The sequence below is a fragment of the Scyliorhinus torazame genome, chromosome 7, assembly GCF_047496885.1.
Source record: "Scyliorhinus torazame isolate Kashiwa2021f chromosome 7, sScyTor2.1, whole genome shotgun sequence".
Lineage (NCBI taxonomy): Eukaryota > Metazoa > Chordata > Chondrichthyes > Carcharhiniformes > Scyliorhinidae > Scyliorhinus > Scyliorhinus torazame.
In genome coordinates, this window is record NC_092713.1 from 130856817 (window position 1) to 130876131 (window position 19315).

The 19315-nt window shown below is 46.2% G+C and overlaps 1 protein-coding gene across 2 annotated transcripts in view; it reads left to right on the forward strand.

The window, feature by feature from the left end:
* Positions 1 to 19315, forward strand: part of LOC140426557 (uncharacterized) — a 44281-nt gene that overhangs the window by 12938 nt on the left and 12028 nt on the right. The window contains exons 1-2 of one of the 2 annotated variants that reach the window (XM_072511485.1): positions 7468 to 7631; positions 8077 to 8173. In XM_072511485.1, the coding sequence (XP_072367586.1) occupies positions 7612 to 7631; positions 8077 to 8173 (117 nt within the window). In that variant the 5' untranslated portion in view covers positions 7468 to 7611. Of the gene's footprint in view, positions 1 to 7467; positions 7632 to 8076; positions 8174 to 19315 lie in introns of those variants that run through there. The other variant, XM_072511483.1, reaches the window with a different exon arrangement.

Sequence of the window (19315 nt, forward strand, 5' to 3'; positions counted from 1 at the left end):
TCACTTGGGCTTTCCTTCACCACTTCAACAAACCCTGTTATCCTGTTTTACCACATCAGCCTTCCCAGTGCTTTTCTTCAACCACCAACACTGTGACTTTACATGGCCTAGTTTATACAAAGAACAAAGAAAAGTACAGCACAAGAACAGGCCCTTCGGCCCTCCAAGCCTGTGCCGACCATGCTGCCCGACTAAACTACAATCTTCTACACTTCCTGGGTCCGTATCCCTCTATTCCCATCCTACTCATGTATTTGTCAAGATGCCCCTTAAATGTCACTACCGTCCCTGCTTTCACCACCTCCTCCGGTAGCGAGTTCCAGGCACCCACTACCCTCTGTGTTAAAAACTTGCCTCATACATCTACTCTAAACCTTGCCCCTCGCACCTAAACCTTGTCCCTCGCACCTTAAACCTATGGCCCCTAGTAATTGACCCCTCTACCCTGGGGAAAAGCCTCTGACTATCCACTCTGTCTATGCCCCCCATAATTTTGTAGACCTCTATCAGGTCGCCCCTCAACCTCCGTCATTCCAGTGAAAACAAACCGAGTTTACTCAACCGCTCCTCATAGCTAATGCCCTCCATACCAGGCAACATTCTGGTCAATCTCTTCTGCACCCTCTCTAAAGCCTCCACATCCTTCTGGTAGTGTGGCGACCATAATCGAACACTAAGTGTGGCCTAACTAAGGTTCTATACAGCTGCAACATGACTTGCCAATTCGTATACTCAATGCCCCGGCCAATGAAGGCAAGCATGCCGTATGCCTTCTTGACTACCTTCTCTACCTGTGTTGCCCCTTTCAGTGACCTGTGGACCTGTACACCTAGATCTCTCTGACTTTCAATACTTTTGAGGGTTCTACCATTCACTGTATATTCCCTACCTGTATTAAACCTTCCAAAATGCACTACCTCACATTTGTCCGGATTAAACTCCATCTGCCATCTCTCCGCCCAAGTCTCCAAACAATCTAAATCCTGCTGTATCCTCTGACAGTCCTCATCGCTATCCGCAATTCCACCAACCTTTGTGTCGTCTGCAAACTTACTAATCAGATCCGTTACATTTTCCTCCAAATTATTTATATATACTACAAACAGCAAAGGTCCCAGCACTGATCCCTGCGAAACACCACTAGTCACAGCCCTCCAATTAGAAAAGCATCCTTCCATTGCTAATCTCTGCCTTCTATGACCTAACCAGTTCTGTATCCACCTTGCCAGCTCACCTCTGATCCCGTGTGACTTCAGCTTTTGTACCAGTCTATAATGAGGGACCTTGTCAAAGGCCTTACTGAAGTCCAGATAGACAACATCCACTGCCCTACCTGCATCAATCATCTTTGTGACCTCTTTGAAAAACTTTGTCAAGTTAGTGAACACGACCTCCCCTTCACAAAAAAATGCTGTCTCTCACTAATACGTCCATTTGCTTCCAAATGGGAGTAGATCCTGTCTTGAAGAATTCTCTCCAGTAATTCCCCTACCACTGACCTAAGGCTCTCTGGCCTGTAGTTCCCTGGATTATCCTTGCTACCCTTCTGAAACAGAGGAACAACATTGGCTATTCTCCAGTCCTCCGGGACATCACTTACACACTCCTTATTATCTCCCATCAGATCACCTTTACCGTTACCACTTGAGTATTTCTCATGTCTCCAGTTTCTATCCCTCACAGGCTGAAACTGATGTCGGAAACCAAGCTTTGGTTTATGAACTAATTCATAATCATCTGCCATTTCTGCTGCTAATCTCGCAGTTTTAACCCTCTGCTCTTCCACATGCATCAGGAATTGATTTTTTAAACTCCTCCAAAAGTATAATTTCTCTGAGAGCTTCATACGTTTGGTCTATTTTCAAAGCCCTTATCCACCTATCAAAATTACTCTGTCTTAGCCTTTCAAACTCCATGTATGTTTGACCAAATCCTTTCTTTACATTTCTAAACCTTTATCTGTAAGCTTCAGGCCCTAGTTCATATGCACCTAAGATGGATTTTTTCACCTCCTCATACGTCCCAGATGCCTCCTCCAGTAGTGATGCAAACACTTCACTCGCCCTACCTACCAGCTTTGTTTGAATCAATAATACCCACATGTCCTGTGGCCATTTCATTTGTTTAGCCACCTTCTCAAATGAAATGAAAAAGGCTTCTACATCCTTTTCATCAAACCTTGGCAATGCTTGGACATATTTAAATAGATCCCCACCAAGCCTTCGACTATGATGCTCTTTCTCACTATCCTCATCGCTATCATCCAACCGTACGTTTCCCTTTACGTCTGCCAATTTTAACTGACTGTCATGTTTCATGGCCATTTTCTGAAGTTCAAACTCTCTTTATTTTTTCCCTGATCTTTAGCTCCCTTTCTCTTTCTTTTTGTTCTGCAAGGGCTCTTCTTTCTTTTCTCCTTTCTTCTCTCTCCTTTTCTTTTTCCTCTCTCTTTCTTTTTCCTCTCTCTCTCTTTCTTTTTCCTCTCTATCTCTTTCTCTCTCTCTTTTGTATTCAAGCTGCTTTAATTCTTTCTCATGGTCATTTTGTTTAATTTGTAACTGAATTGTTGCCATTTCCAATGAGTCAAATTGTACCTCAGGCAACTTTAAATGCTTAGCTACCGCCTAATTACCTCATCTTTTTGCATTTTGTCAGGTAATGTTAACTGCAATGTTTTTGCCAAATATAACAGTCTGCGTTTAGTCTCTGTCTGTAAGGCACTGCATGTGACTGTCTTCACCCCCAAAAACTTCAGAGCCTCTGAAAGAGCCATTGTCCACAACACACTCCCTAATCAAACTGAAATACCACACCTGAAAAGCAACCACAATATGCTCACCCCTCACTGTCTTTAAGTTCACCAAGCCAATCCAATAGATAGACTTTTATCCCGGACGAGCCCCCAATTTGTTATGGGCCGGGGTTTAGAGAACCCCAAAGTGTAGCATGGAGTCAACCAGACCCTCAACTTCGAATAGATTGTGGTATGGGGAGCACACGACCCACTCTACAGGTGTGGCACAGCAGAAATGGAAAAGTATTTTTTAAAGCAAAACAATGTTTCTTCCATGAACTCAAGTTAACCTTTTTAAAACATATAGTGAACATCTTAGCAACCATTAATTCAAATACAACCCCCAAGAATACAACACAAAGTAATCCATTCAGCTTTCCTTTTAACATCCATAAGACTTAAAACACCTTTTACCAGAAGCACATCAGGTTCAAGTCACCAGCTATCTTCAGTTTTAAATCACCAGGGTCGATTTACAGTCTTTAGATTGCAGAGAGATTCTCTAATACACCTTCTGGCTGTGACTGCAGCTAACCAGTTCTGAAAACAAAACTAAAACACACCCTGCAGCAAACAGCCTAAAACAAAAGTAAGAAGCTGACAGACAGCCCAGCTCCACCCACTCTCTCACATCACTACCGTAATAAACACCCATTTCTTAAAGGTACTGTCACTACAGATACTTATATACACACCCATTTATAAACACCCATTTCTTAAAGGTACTCTCACATGACAACGCCTGGTGAAATTTGTGTTTTAAATTTGTCAGGATATGGTTGATGCTGGAAAGGACATATTTATAAGCATCCCTAGCTACCCAGAGAAGATGCTGCATGGTGGGCCGCCTTGTTGGACTTCTGCAGTTCTCTGGTAAAGGTGCTATAAATTGTGCTAGGAAGAGAATTCCAGAATAGCAGCCATGGAGGAAGGAAGTGTTTTATGATGAAGTCAGGATAGTGTGCAGTTTTGAAGGCAAATGTTGCTACCAGGCAGCGTTTGCTTTTCTCATGATTGAAGCTATAGTAGACGGAGATGCTGTTGAGCTATCCTTGGTCAGTTGCTGAATGTAGCTACTACAGAATCTGGCCACAGTGCACCAAGAAATGAATATTAAATTAACAGGAGCACCAATTGAGGGAACTACTCTCCTGGATACAAACATTCCCGACCCACCTCCAGTCTTGTAATCTGGGAGAAGCAAAACAAAAGGATACAAACTGTGGCCAGTTCAGAAAGAATCTGAAAATCACATCTCCAACCCCTTCAGGCAATCAAAACTAATCTGGAAGGTCACTTTGACATTGATTTATATTGCAGATTACCTACTTAATGTAGGATGTGATCTTTATGTCAACGCCTTGCGCTGACTTTACATATAATGAACCTGCATTCTTACATTTTATACTATTTCTGTTTACTAATGGCACTATGGAAGAGAAACTCACTGCTTTTGTATGTCAATACATCATGGTCCAGTGGAGTGACAAAGGTTCAACCTTCTATCCTACTAAGTTCTTCATTGCAACAATGCTTGGATAGGGGGGGGGGGGGGGGGGAGGGGGGGGGAGATACAAAGCAGAGACCAGCTATCTTCAGCAATAGGTTTTCAACAAGCTGTGCTGGTATACACATCTCAGCAGCTAACAGTAGAAAATGTACATAAAGTAGGATCTAAATTAGAAAGTTCTATATTTCCATTCATACTAAAACCCATGCACGTAACATCAGTCAAAATAACCCTTGTGGTAGGTCATTCATCTTCAATGGGGTTTCCATGTGGAGCAGATATCCATAGGAAGCATAGTTCTTGGATTTCTGAGGAGGAACTTTCGGTATTGCAAAAAAGATATCAGAGTTACCATGTCGAGTTTGCACATTCTCCCTGTGTCTGCATGGGTCTCACCCCCACAACCCAAAGATGTGCAGGGTAGGTTGATTGGCCATGCTAAACTGCCCCTTAATTGGAAAAAAAAAGAATTGGGTTCTGTAAATTTATTTTTTAAATTTTAAAATATCAGAGTTATAGCTTACCAAAAGTTTGTTTGTCCAGCTCTGGATTCTGAATTTGTGAGTGGGATCCTTATGTAGCGAGAGATTAAATTAGATTTAGATTTATTGTTACGTGTACCGAGGTACACAATGTAAATACATAAACATAGTGCAGCTAATGGAATATAGTGCTACAAATGTAGAGAGGTTGTGTAGAAAGATCAGTTCAGTCCATAAGAGGACATTCAGGAGTCTGGTGACAGCAGGAAAGAAGCTGTTTTTGAATCTGTTGGTGCGCGTTCTCAGACTTTTGTATCTTCTGCCTAACGTAAGAGGTTTGAAGAGAGGAATAATCCAGTGGGAGGGATCTTTGATTATGCTGCCCACTTTTCCAAGCAGCGGGAGGTGTAGACAGAGTCGGTGGATGGGAAGCGGGCTCGCATGATGGACTGGGTTGTGCTCACAACTCTCTGTAGTTTCTTACAGTCTTGGGCTGAGCAGTGCTTTAACAAGTTGTGAGGCAGCCAGATAGGATGCTTTCTAATGGTACAACTATAAAAAATGGTAAGAGTCTTTGTGGAGATGTCGAATTTCCTTAATTTTCTGAGGAAGTAAAGATGCTGTTGTGCTTTCTTTGTCATAGCGTTGATATGGGTGGACCAGGACAAGTTGTTGGTGATGTTTACACCTTGGAATTTGAAGCTGTCAACCATCTCCACCTCGGCACCATTGATACAGACAGGGGCGTGTATGATACTTCGCTTCCTGAAGTCGATGACCAGCTCCTTAGTTTTGCTGACATTGAGGGAGAGATTGTTGTTGTTGCCCCATGCCACTAAGTTCTCTATCTCCCTCCTGTACCCTGACTTGGCGTTGTTTGAAATCTGACTCACTATGGTCGTGTCATCAGCAAAGCTGTAGATGGAGTTAGAGATTAATTTTGCCACACAGTCACGTGTGTATAAGGAGTATAATAGGGGCCTAAGTACGCAGCCTTGTGGGGCCCCGGTATGGAGGACTATCAGGGAGGAAGTGTCGTTGTTTATCCTTACTGCTTGCGGTATGTAGGTCAGGAAGTCGAGGATTAAGTTATAGTGGGAGGAGCAAAATCCTAGGTTTTGGAGTTTAGATATGCGCTTGACTGGGATTATGGTGTTGAACAATATGGTGTTGATATAAATAAAATTGAAGCAACCCAAAGATGTGCTACACAATTCTGCATGAATCAGTATGAACAATACACCAGTATCATATCCTTGATCAAAGATTTGTATTGGGAATCACTGAACCAAAAGAAAGAGAAAAATCGACTGACCGTGTTCTGTAAAATATGGAATGGACTGGTGAGAATTGATAGAATCAAGTACCTAGTGCCCTCCAGCAAAGGCAGAACACAAGGTAATCATCCCCATAAACTACAAGGACTATTTGTTTCCAATACTGTATCAACAATCTTCCTTCCCAAGGAAAATTCTACAATAGAACAAGCTGCCAAAGGAAATAGTCACAGTACCCCCCAATCTCTCTGCCCAACTCCCAATTTGAAATCTTCAAGACCCATTTTAGATTATTTCCATTTATGATTTTTAATTATCAACATGACTATTTCAGCGGCCCTGGTTGAACTAGCACTAAACCATAGCTGGAGAATTCCTCTGTTCACTCTGTTTCTCTTTCCACAGACGTTGCCAGCCACACCTGCTGAGTTTCTCCAGCATTGTCTGTTTTTATTTCAGATATCCAGTATCCACAGTTTTGCTTTTATATAAGCTTGAGGGTTTGCCTGGTTTACTCCTATGATTGTTCAGGCAGTAAAACAACTCTGCCCTTTCCATTGTACCATGAATCTTTAATATCCACTTGAACCACTTGTGAAGGCTGCTTCAGTTTAGTATCTTAGCTGGTGAATATCACTGCCATCGATGGAGCACTTCTGATTTAGTTGTCTCGGCATCACTACAAATCATCTTTTGCCATACTCTGCTGCCAATTAATCATATTAGCCAGCAGCTCCCAAAGCCAGGACTTCATTTCTCTTGGGGACAGAAGTCCAACACTTAACATGTTATGGCCACCCCCAACATATTATCACAGGGCATCCCTTTTTTAAATCGGTGAGCTCGGATCCAACATTTCTACCGGAGGGAGAGTGAGAAATGAGTCCCATTGTAAAACTCACTACAACCTTTCAAGTTGAATGTGACTATTCTTAATATTCGACTCAAGCCATCAACTGTTTTGCTGTACACAGATGCTGCCAGACCTGCTATTTCCAGCACATTCTGTTTTTATTTCATAGACAATAAATACACTAAAGAAATATTTTTATTTGATCAAATCCTTGTGGTTTGATCGCTCTATTCCAAATGAAATATACATAATGTATATAATTAAATATATATAAATATACATATATATTTACACCTAACCGTTACATTTCCTTTAATAGCTCTGATCAGTGCCAGTTCTCCAGCTGAATGACTGGGAACTCCATTGATGTAAACCTGAAAAATAATAAACATGACAAATAATAAGCATTCAGGTTGGAGATCCACACTGCACAAGTGCCTGTAAACGTTGACCTCTGTATGACATCAGAGCGCTGTTGATATTTGCATCTTGTGGTTGATGTGATTTATTTTTGCTGTCTAGCCTTCCGAGGGCGTGCTGCTGTCTGCCTTACTGTCCCCCACGTGGTTGAGACCTCAGCCTCACAGTGAAGCTGACACACCAACAGCTCATTGTGACGCTGCCTTGTAGCCGAATTCAGCAGGCTGTGCACTTGATGGACCGCCTTCCACTAAACTCTCTGCCCGCTGCCTGGTATGGTGGCATGCTTGTGGTGGTAAGAAGTTTCAAACTCCACCCACGAAACTTGCTGGCTTATTTAGCCTGTGCTGCGTTGGCCTCTGGCGCTAGGTGTCCTGCGATTGCTTTCGGATCTCCCCTTCCTCACGACGTGGAACATACCCACGTTTGGTGCTTCGCCGAATTTGCCTGTCGAATCTAACCAGCATCCTCAACGTTTAACATGGGAAGTAAAAATAGGAAATGCTGGAAATAGTCAGGCAGCATCGGAAAAAGACTGACCGTTTCTTGGGAGGGGGAGGTGATTGTGTTTTGTGTACCAGATCCTACTTGGAGAATACATAATTTCCCCTAAATTAGCCCCAAACAGAAGGGTCGCGAATTAAACCATACATTTCCTTTACTGGCGACGGTACTTTAAAAAAATCAAACGTATTCAATGCCTTAATCTGTTCCTTTTATTCCTGTTTCATTCATTTTAGCACACACGTGAGTACACGTCTTCCTTCTGTGAGAATGGGACAATTATTTACCAAATTGCCAGAAGCACAGCGTGAGGCTGCTTTGCATTTTATTCGCGTGAGTTTCCTTCACTGTTATCAGAATTTTGTTGCTATTCGATTGCATCATTTACTCACAGTCCAGCGAACCTTTGGGTAGGCACTACCCAAAAATGTGTTTGGCAAATTGCTTATCGTCTTTGAAAAGGGGACACAGTTATGTTGTTTTCCACAGACTGCAGGTAAAGTGATTACATTGCACTTGTCCCTCGCGCAAAAGTTGTGCAGAAAAACATTTTTGACTATGTGGTGGTATGCATTAGGGGTATTACGGTACCCTGTGATGCCGAGAGGCGATTGGTGGATAGACGCCGGGTCCCGATTGGATCAGCCGCCTACTGGCTCCACCCAGTAAGGTGGAGTATAAGAGCCCGGGTTCTCCCAGCAGCTGCATTCTGTAACTGTGCTGCTGGGGAACAAGTCTGCGTAATAAAGCCATCGATTGACTCCATCTCATCTCGTCTCGTGAGTGATTGATTGTGCTCCAATTTATTACGCAGATTTTAAAGAACATGGTGCTCCGAATCACTCCGGAGTGTCTGCGAATCAGCCCCCACGCGGCAAACTCAGCGGCCAGTTTTAAACACTGGTTAGTGTGTTTTGAAGGATACCTCCTAACGCCCACCTGCGTACCTACAGAAGACCAGAAAATGCAGGTCCTGCATTCCAGGGTGAGCCCGGAAATCTACACTCTCATAGAAGACGCGGACGATTTCCAGGCGACGCTCGCCATGCTGAGAGGAATCTACGTTCGGCCCGTCAACCAGGTCTACGCACGCCACCAGCTCGCGACGAGACGGCAAATCCCCGGGGAATCGCTGGACGAATTCTACAGTGCGCTGTTAATACTGGGGAGAAATTGCAACTGGCCACCGGTTTCGGCTAATGAACATACGGAGCTACTAATTCGGGATGCTTTCGTGGCAGATATGCTCTCGTCCCAAATTCGCCAGCGATTGCTGGAAAGAGACTCACTAGGCCTCAAGGAGGCACGGGCCCTCGTTGCCTCGCTCGATGTGGCATCACAGAACGCCCGTGCCTACGTCCCCAACCGCGTGGCAGCCCATTGGGCACCGTGGACCCCCGCCGCGACCGACCCCCCGGCATCCCCCATCGCAGGCCTGTGCTGCCAGAGCACCAGACCACCCGGGGGGCCCCGCTGCTACTTTTGCGGGCAAACGAAACACCCCCGACTGCGCAGCCCGGCCCCGCTCAGCCTTCTGCAAAGGGTGCGGCAAAATGGGGCACTTTGCAGCGGTGTGCCAGGCCCGGGGGGTCGCCGCAATCTCCGGGGGAGAACCAGGACCCCAACCTCAACCCCCCCCCCCAACGATCCATGTGCGGCCAACGGGCGCCGCCATCTTGGGTCCTGGACTCCATGCGGGAGGGCTGGGCGCTGCCATTTTGTGCTCCTCCGGCCACATGCGATCAATGGGCGGCGCCATCTTGTACACCCCTGACCGTGTGCGACCCGTGGACGCTGCCATCTTGGCTGACGGCTAAGGACTCCGGAATGGACGGCCCCACGGGGCCTGAGGAAAACGCCCGATACAGCAACAGCGACTGGCTTTGGTGACCCTGGACCAGTCGCGGCCCCGAACGCTCCAAACGGCATCAACGACGGTACTCATAAACGGGTACGAGACGCCCTGCCTGATCGACTCTGGGAGCATGGAGAGTTTTATACACCCCGATACGGTAAGACGCTGTTCCCTGCTGATCCACCCGAGTAATCAAAAGATTTTCCTGGCAGCAGGATCCCATTCTATAGAGATCAAAGGGTTCTGCACCGCGAACCTCAAGGTGCAGGGGAGGGAGTTCAAGAACTATCGGCTTTACGTCCTTCCCCACCTCTGCGCTGCCACACTCCTGGGGTTGGATTTTCAGTGCAACCCCCAGAGTTTAACGTTTAAATTCGGCGGTCCTATACCCCCACTCACTATCTGCGGCCTCGTGACCCTCAAGGTCGACCCGCCTTCCCTGTTTGCGAACCTCACCCCGGATTGCAAACCCGTTGCCACTAGGAGCAGACGGTACAGCGCCCAGGACCGAACTTTTATCCGGTCAGAAGTCTAGCGGCTGCAGAGGGAAGGCATAATCCAGCCCAGCAATAGTCCCTGGAGAGCTCAGGTGGTAGTTGTAAAGACCGGGGAGAAGCAAAGGATGGTCATAGACTATAGTCAAACCATCAATAGGTACACGCAGCTGGATGCGTACCCTCTCCCCCGCATATCCGACATGGTCAATCGGATTGCACAGTACAAGGTCTTTTCCACGGTGGACCTTAAGTCCACCTATCACCAGCTCCCCATCCGCCCGAGCGACCGCAAATACACTGCTTTTGAAGCAGATGGGCGGCTCTATAACTTCTTAAGGGTTCCATTCGGCGTCCCTAATGGAGTCTCGGTCTTCCAACGGGAGATGGACCGAATGGTTGACCGGTATGCTTTGCGGGCCACATTTCTGTACCTCGATAACGTCACCATCTGCGGCCACGACCAGCAGGACCACGACGCCAACCTCCGCAAATTCCTCCAGACCGCAAACGCCCTGAATCTCACATACAACAGAGAGAAATGCGTGTTTAGCACTGACCGTCTACCCATCCTCGGCTACGTAGTGCGAAATGGAGTTATAGGCCCAGACCCTGAACACATGCGCCCCCTCATGGAGTTCCCCCTCTCTCACTGCTCCAAGGCCATGAAGCGCTGCCTGGGCTTTTTCTCTTATTACGCCCAGTGGGTCCCCAACTAAGCGGACAAGGCCCGTCCGCTAATTCAGTCCACTGTCTTTCCCCTGTCGACAGAGGCCCGCCAGGCCTTCAGCCGCATCAAAGCGGATAGCGCAAAGGCCACGATGCACGCCATCGACGAATCCCTCCCCTTCCAAGTCGAGAGCGACGCATCCGACGTAGCTCTAGCGGCCACCCTCAACCAAGCGGGAGACCCGTGGCCTTTTTCTCACGCACCCTCCACGCTTCAGAAATCCGCCACTCCTCAGTGGAAAAGGAGGCCCAGGCCATAGTGGAAGCTGTGCGACATTGGAGGTATTACCTGGCCGGCAGGAGATTCACTCTCCTCACTGACCAACTGTCGGTTGCCTTCATGTTCGATAATGCGCAGCGGGGTAAGATCAAGAATGACAAGATCTTGCGGTGGAGGATCGAACTCTCCACCTACAACTACGAGATCTTGTACCGTCCCGGAAAGCTGAACGAGCCTTCCGATGCCCTATCCCGCAGCACATGTGGCAACGCACAAGTGGACCGACTCCGAACCCTCCACGAGGACCTCTGCCACCCAGGGGTCACTCGGTTCTATCACTTCATGAGGACCGGCAACCTGCCCTACTCCATCGAGAAGGTCAGAACAGCCACCAGGAACTGCCAAATCTGCGCAGAGTGCAAGCCGCACTTCTACAGGCCAGATAAAGCGCACCTGATAAAGGCTTCACGTCCCTTTGAGCGCCTCAGTCTGGACTTCAAAGCGCCCCTCCCCTCCACGGACCACAACACGTACTTCCTGAACGTGGTTGACGAGTACTCCCGGTTCCCATTCGCCATCCCCTGCCCCGACATGACCGCGGCCACGGTCATTAAAGCCCTCTGCACCATCTTTACACTGTTCGGTTTCCCGCCAACATACATAGCGATAGGGGTCCTCCTTCATGAGCGACGAACTGAGTCAATTCTTGCTCAGCAAAGGCATTGCCTCGAGCAGGATGACCAGTTACAACCCCCGGTGAAACGGTCAGGTAGAGAGGGAGAATGAAAGGGTCTGGAAGACCGTCCTGCTGGCCCTACGGTCCAGAATTCCCCCAGTCTCCCGCTGGCAGGAAGTCTTCCCGGACGCCCTCCACTCCATCCGGTCGCTGCTTTGTACCACGACAAAGCAAACACCTCACGAACGCCTCCTTGTCTTCCCTAGGAAGTCCTCCTCCGGAACGTCACCCGCGACCTGGCTGGCAGCCCCGGGACCCATCCTGCTCCGAAAACATGTGCGGGCGCACAAATCGGACCCGTTGGTCGAGAGGGTTCATCTCCTCCACGTGAACCCTCAGTACGCCTACGCGGCGTACCCCGACGGCCGACAGGACACGGTCTTCCTGCGGAACCTGGCGCCCGCCGGAACTCCACCCCCCCCACCCCCAACACCAATCACCCCCTGCCCACCGGTGCACCCCACAGCCGCCCCCTTCCCGGGTGGATCGGTCCTTCCCCCGGCCCCGCCTAGGGGTAGTGAAGCAGGAAGAGACATCGCTACGCTCCCAGAGACGCCGGTGCCCAAGCCAGCGCCTGCATCACCACCGGGGCTGAGATGATCGTGGAGGACGACCAGGATGACCAGGGCACCCATTCGACTCATCGAATCTTTATAACAAAGCAAGAAATGCCTCTGTAAATAATTCAGTTGCCCAGTAAAAGCGGCATTGTAAATAGTGCTGGTAGTTTGATATCGGAGCATAGCCGCTGTGTTAGTGGCATCCCAGGTACCGACTCTGTAAACCCCTACTACCATAAGTCCCACTACCCCCGCCGGGTTCTTCTTTAACAAGGGGTGAATGTGGTGGTATGCATTAGGGGTATTATGGTACCCTGTGATGCCGAGAGGCTATTGGTGGATAGACGCCAGGTCCTGATTGGATCAGCCACCTACTGGCTCCACCCAGTAAGGCGGAGTATAAGAGCCCGGGTTCTCCCAGCAGCCGCATTCTGGAAGTGTGCTGCTGGGGAACAAGTCTGCGTAATAAAGCCATCGATTGACTCCATCTTATCGCATCTCGTGAGTGATTGATTGTGCTACAGACTACAAGTCCATCAGGTAGTGGACAGCAGCCGAAGTCCTCCTGGCCCTGTGGGTAGAGAAGATGGTGGGCCCTCAGCAGACTGTCAAAATCATTTGACAGAATGCCTCATTGTCACAAATTTCAAATAGGCACCAGCAAGCTGTGGCTTGATTGCTGATGCGAACAGGCCTCCATTGCAATTTCCTGCACACAGGAATCTTATTGCTTCGGCAAATAGGCCCCGTGGTGATTGCAGTAGAGATGAGACTGTCACCCACCTCCTTCAGGGCCTTCGTAACAAAGGTTTGGAAAGAGATCCAGTGGTATTTGTAGAGGTTCATCTCAAGAAGCTGCTCTACATCACCTCCTACATCAACCACAGTGAAAGACGATGCTGTTATAACACATTCTAGTAAAGGTTTCACAAACACCTTACAGAATTGAATATGCCAGCACGCTTTCAAATATTACCATTCCATTTTACCTTTAGAACTGTAAAGCTATGGCATGGGTTGGATTTTAAAATCAAATGAAACCATTACCATGAAGAGGCACAGCAAATTATCAAGTCATACTGGTGCTGTGCCTTTGAGATAGAGATTCTCTCTCATGACTGTTCACAGATGAACAAAAGTAAAAAAAATGGATGCCAAGCCTGAAAGGGAGCATATGAAGAAGAATGACCAATATCCTGATCAATTAAATGGATTTTGATGAATCATTTTAGAGCAGTGTGATGAGACTAGTAACTAAGAAGGAAATACCAGGAGGAACATGGCGGGGGGTGGGGCACAGTGGACTATAGGATAGCGATATTTGCAGAGATATGAGGATATCAAATTCTGCTGTGTTCCAGGGAAGCGGCTGATATAGGCTTAAGGGAAGAGAGATGGCACATGAATAAGAACATAAATAAGAATGAGGAGCAGGAGTCGGCCATCTGGCCCTTCGAGCCTGCTCCGCCATTCAATGAGATCATAGCTGATCTTTTGTGGACTCAGCTCCACTTTCCGGCCCGAACACCATAACACTTAATCCCTTTATTCTTCAAAAAACTATCGATCTTTATCTTAAAAACATTTAATGAAGGAGCCTCAACTGCTTCACTGGGCAGGGAATTCCATAGATTCACAACCGTTTGGGTGAAGAAGTTCCTCCTAAACTCAGTCCTAAATCTACTTCCCCTGATGTTGAGGCTATGCCCCCTAGTTCTGCTTTCACCTGCCAGTGGAAACAACTTGCCCGCATCTATCCTATTTATTCCCTTCATAATTTTATATATTCTATAAGATCCCCCCCCGCATCCTTCTAAATTCTAACTAGTACAGTCCCAGTCTACTCAACCTCTCCTTGCATTCCAACCTCCTCAACTCCGGGATTCACCGAGTGAATCTCCTCTGCACACCCTCCAGTGCCAAGTACGTCCTTTCTCAGGTAAGGAAACCATAACTGAGGTGTGGCCTCACTAAAACCTTATACAGTTGCAGCATAACCTCCCTAGTCTTAAACTCCATCCCTCGAGCAATGAAGGACAAAACTCCATTTGCCTTCTTAATCACCTGCTGCACCTGTAAACCAACTTTTTGCGACTCATGCACTAGGACACCCAGGTCCCTCTGCACAGCAGCATGTTTTAATATTTTATCATTTAAATCATAATCCCTTTTGCTGTTATTCCCACCAAAATGGATAACCTCACATTTATCAACATTGTATTCCATCTGCCAGACCCCAGCCCATTCACTTAAACTATCCAAATCTATCCTATTAAACTCTGCAGATGTCCAGTATCCTCTGCACTTTTTGCTTCACCACTCATCTTAGTGTGGTCTGCAAATTTGGACACATTGCACTTGGTCCCCAACTCCATATCATCTATGTAAATTGTGAACAATTGTGGGCCCAACACTGATTCCAGAGGGACACCACTAGCTACTGATTGCCAACCAGAGAAACACCCATTAATCCCCACTCTTTTCTTTCCATTAATTAACCAATCCTCTATCCATGCTACTACTTTACCCTTAACGCCATGCATCTTTATCTTAAGAAGCAACCTTTTGTGTGGCACCTTGTCAAAAGCTTTCTGGAAATCCAGATATACCACATCCATTGGCTGCCCGTTGTCTACCGCACTGGTAATGTCCTCAAAACATTCCACTAAATTAGTTAGGCACGACCTACCCTTTATGAACCCATGCTGCGACTGTCCAATGTGACAATTTCCATCCAGATGCCTCCCTATTTCTTCCTTGATGATAGATTCCAGCATCTTTCCTACAACCGAAGTTAAACTAACAAGCCTATAATTACCCGCTTTCTGTCTACCTCCTTTTTTAAACAGTGATGTCACGTTTGCTAATTTCCAGTCTGCCGGGACCATCCCAGAGTCCAGTGAATTTCGGTAAATTACCACTAGTGCATTTGCAATTTCCCTAGTGTTATGGGCGAGGCATTTTCAGAATCCCAAAATGTATCATGGAGTTCAACCAACCTCTCCCTTTAATGTATTTGTTGCTTTTCCGAGCACACGGCTTGTTCCCTAGGTGTGGGATTACAATTATGGACACGTGGGTTTTTAAACACGAAACAATGTTTATTCCATGAACTCAACTTAACATCTTAAATAAACATTGGATCTCTTAACACCCCTTACTTCAAAGATAACGCCGAAAATATTGCAACAGTAAATAATTCCTCAAAATGTTCCTTCAAACTTCCAAGAGACTTAACACCTTTAAACAGAATCACATCAGGTTAAAGGCTTTACTATTATGAGTTTAAATCACCCAAATGATCAAGAGATAGTCTTTCGTGGCAGAGATCCAGCTCACTGCAAACACAAACACACCCAAGCTCTTTTCAAACTGCAAAACTAAACTGCAAAATGGCTGACCTGACCTCAGCTCCACCCACTCTCTGACATCAGTGTTTTCCTAAAGGTACATCGCTTAAACATCCATGTCTTAAAGGTACTCTCACATGACACAAGCCATCTCTTTTAGTACTCTGGGATGCATTCCATCAGGGCCAGGAGACTTGTCTACCTTTAGTGCCGTTAGCTTGCCCATCACTACCTCCTTAGTAATAACAATTGTTCATGGTCCTGACCTGTCATAGCCTCATTTCCATCAGTCATTGGCATGTTATTTTGTCTTCCACTGTGAAGACCGAGCCCAAAAACCTGTTCAGTTCCTCAGCCATTTCCTCATCTCCCATTATTAAATCTCCCTTCTCATCCTCTAAAGGACCAATATTTACCTTAGCCACTCTTTTTTGTTTTATATATTTGTAGAAACGTTTACTATCTGTTTTTATATTCTGAGCAAGTTTAATCTCATAATCTATCTTACTCTTCTTTATAGCTTTTTTAGTAGCTTTCTGTTGCCCCCTAAAGATTTCCCAATCCTCTAGTCTCCCACTAATCTTTGCCACTTTGTATGCTTTTTCTTTCAATTTGATACTCTCCCGTATTTCCTTCAATATCCACAGTCGGTTTCCCCTCTTTCTACTGTCCTTCCATTTTGTTGGTATAAACTTTTGCTGAGCACTGTGAAAAATCACTTGGAAGGTTCTCCACTGTTCCTCAACTGTTTCACCATAAAGTCTTTGTTCCCAGTCCACCTTAGCTAGCTCTTCTCTCATTCCATTGTAATCTCCTTTGTTTAAGCACAAAACACTAGTGTTTGAGGGCAGCACGGTGGCGCAGTGGCTAGCACTGCTGCCTCACAGCGCCGAGGCCCCAGGTTCAATCCCGGCTTTGGGTCACTGTCTGTGTGGAGTTTGCACATTCTCCCCGTGTTTGCGTGGGTTTCACCCCCACAACCCAAAGATGTGCAGGATAGGTGGAGTGGCCATGCTAAATTGCCCCTTAATTGGAAAAAGTGAATTGGACACCCTAAATTTATTTTTTTTAAAACACTAGTGTTTGATTTTACCTTCTCACCCTCCATCTGTATTTTAAATTCTACCATATTGTGATCGTTCCTTCCGAGAGGATCCCTAACTATGAGATCATTAATCAATCCTGTCTCATTACACAGGACCAGATCTAGGACCGCTTGTTCCCTCGTAAGTTCCATTACATACTGTTCTAGGAAACTATCACGGATACATTCTATAAACTCCTCCTCTAGGCTGCCTTGACCGACCTGGTTAAACCAATTGACATGTAGATTAAAATCCCCCATGAGAACTGCTGTACCATTTCTACATGCATCAGTTATTTCTTTGTTTATTGCCCGGCCCACCATAATGTTACTACTTGGTGGCCTATAGACTATTCCTATCAGCGACTATTTTGCCTTACTATTCCTGATTTCCACCCAAATGAATTCAACTTTATCCTCCATAGCACTGATGTAATCCCTCACTACTGCCCAGATGGCATCCTTCAATAACAGAGCTACACCACCTCCCTTACCATCCACTCTGTCCTTCCGAATAGTTTGATATCCTTGGATATTTAACTCCCAGTCATTACCATCCTTTAGCCATGTTTCAGTCAGGGCCACTAAATCATAGTCATTCACGATAATTTGTGCCATCAACTCATTTACCTTACTCCGAATACTTTGAGCATTCAGGTAAAGTACCCTTATGTTTGCTTTTATACCTCCTATTTGAATCTTAACACCTCTATCAGTATCTCTCCCAAGTTATTTTTCTTTTTAACTGTTCTCCTAATTTTCCTTATCATTGAACCCATATCTTCATGTAATAACCTTGTGCTTCTCTTTCCATTTATGCTTTTACTTCCCGTTTTAGTCCTTTTAATATTACTGGGCCTATTCACTGAGCTCTCCTCAGTCACTATACCCTGTCCTGTGGCCCTTTTTAATTTTTGACTATGGCTTCTCTGCCTTACACTTTCCCCTTACTGCCTTTTGTTTCTGTCCCCATTTTACTTCCCTCCGACTTCCTGCATCGGTTCCCATCCCTCTGCCACATTAGTTTAAATCCTCCCCATCAGCACTAGCAACCCCCCCCCCCCTTGGACATTGGTTCCAGTCCTGCCCAGGTGCAGACCGTCTGGTCTATACTAGTCCCACCTCCCCCAGAACCGGTTCCAATGCCCCAAGAATTTGAATCCCTCTTGCACCATCTCTCGAGCCACACATTCATCCTATCTATCCTGACATTCCTACTCTGACTAGCTCGTGGCTCTGGTAGCAATCCTGACATTACTACCTTTGAGGTCCTACTTTTGAGTTTAACTCCTAACTCCCTAAATTTAGCATGTAGGATCTCACCCCGTTTGTTACCTATAGCGTTGGTGCCTATATGCACCACGGCAGTGGGCTGTTCACCCTTCCCTTCCCCAGAATGTCCGACAGCTGCTCCGAGACATCCTTGACCCTTGCACCAGGGAGGCAATATACCACCCTGAGTCTCGATTGCGTCCGCAGAACTCCCTGTCTATTCCGTTTACGATTGAGTCCCCTATCACTATAACCCTGCCATTTTTCGTCCTGCCCTCCTGCGCAGCAGAGCCAGCCATGGTGCCATGAATCTGGCTGCTGCTGCCTTCCTCTGGTAAGCCATCTCCCTCAACAGTATCCAAAATGGTATATCTGTTCTGCAGAGAGATGACCACAGGGGACACCTGCACTGCCTTCCTACTCTTGCTCTGTCTTTTGATCACCCATTTTCTATCTCCCTCAGTAACTTTCACCTGTGGTGTGACCAACTCAGCAAATGTGCTATCCACAAAGTCCTCAGCATCGCGGATGTTCCAAAGTGAGTCCACCCGCAGCTCCAGAGTGGTCAAGCGGTCTAACAGGAACTGCAGCTGGACACACTTGCACGTGAAGAAGCTCGGGTCAGTGGACATGTCCCTGATCTCCCACATCATCCACTAGGAGCAGGGCACAGGTCTGGGATCTCCTGCCATGTCTTAAAGCTTAGGTTAACTTATACAACTACAATGCCAAAAAATAAAACAAAAGAATAAAAAAACAAAAAAATTAGAGAAATGAAAAGAAAAACTACCTACCAGGGATAAAAGCACCTCCTCCCCATCTAGCTTCGAATTCCCACCTAGCTTCAAATTCCCAAACTCATTCTTCAATGGGCCTCACTCTGGCTGTGTTTTTTCTGGCTCACTGGGAGAACTCCTGGCTCACTGGGAGAACTCAATAAAACCAACACAATTTTTTCTTCTGCACAAGCTATTCTGTTGGGTTCATCATTTTAGTTTCTATCAGAATCTATTTATTTCACTGCCTGAAACTTTAATTTATAATTGAAGGGATTCATTTTAACTTACTGGTTTGCTGTCTGTGAGAATATATCTCTGTAACTGGATGCTTACTCTGCTTGCTGCCACGACTGCTGCTAGATGCCCAAGGATTACTTTAACTTGATGCCACATTTA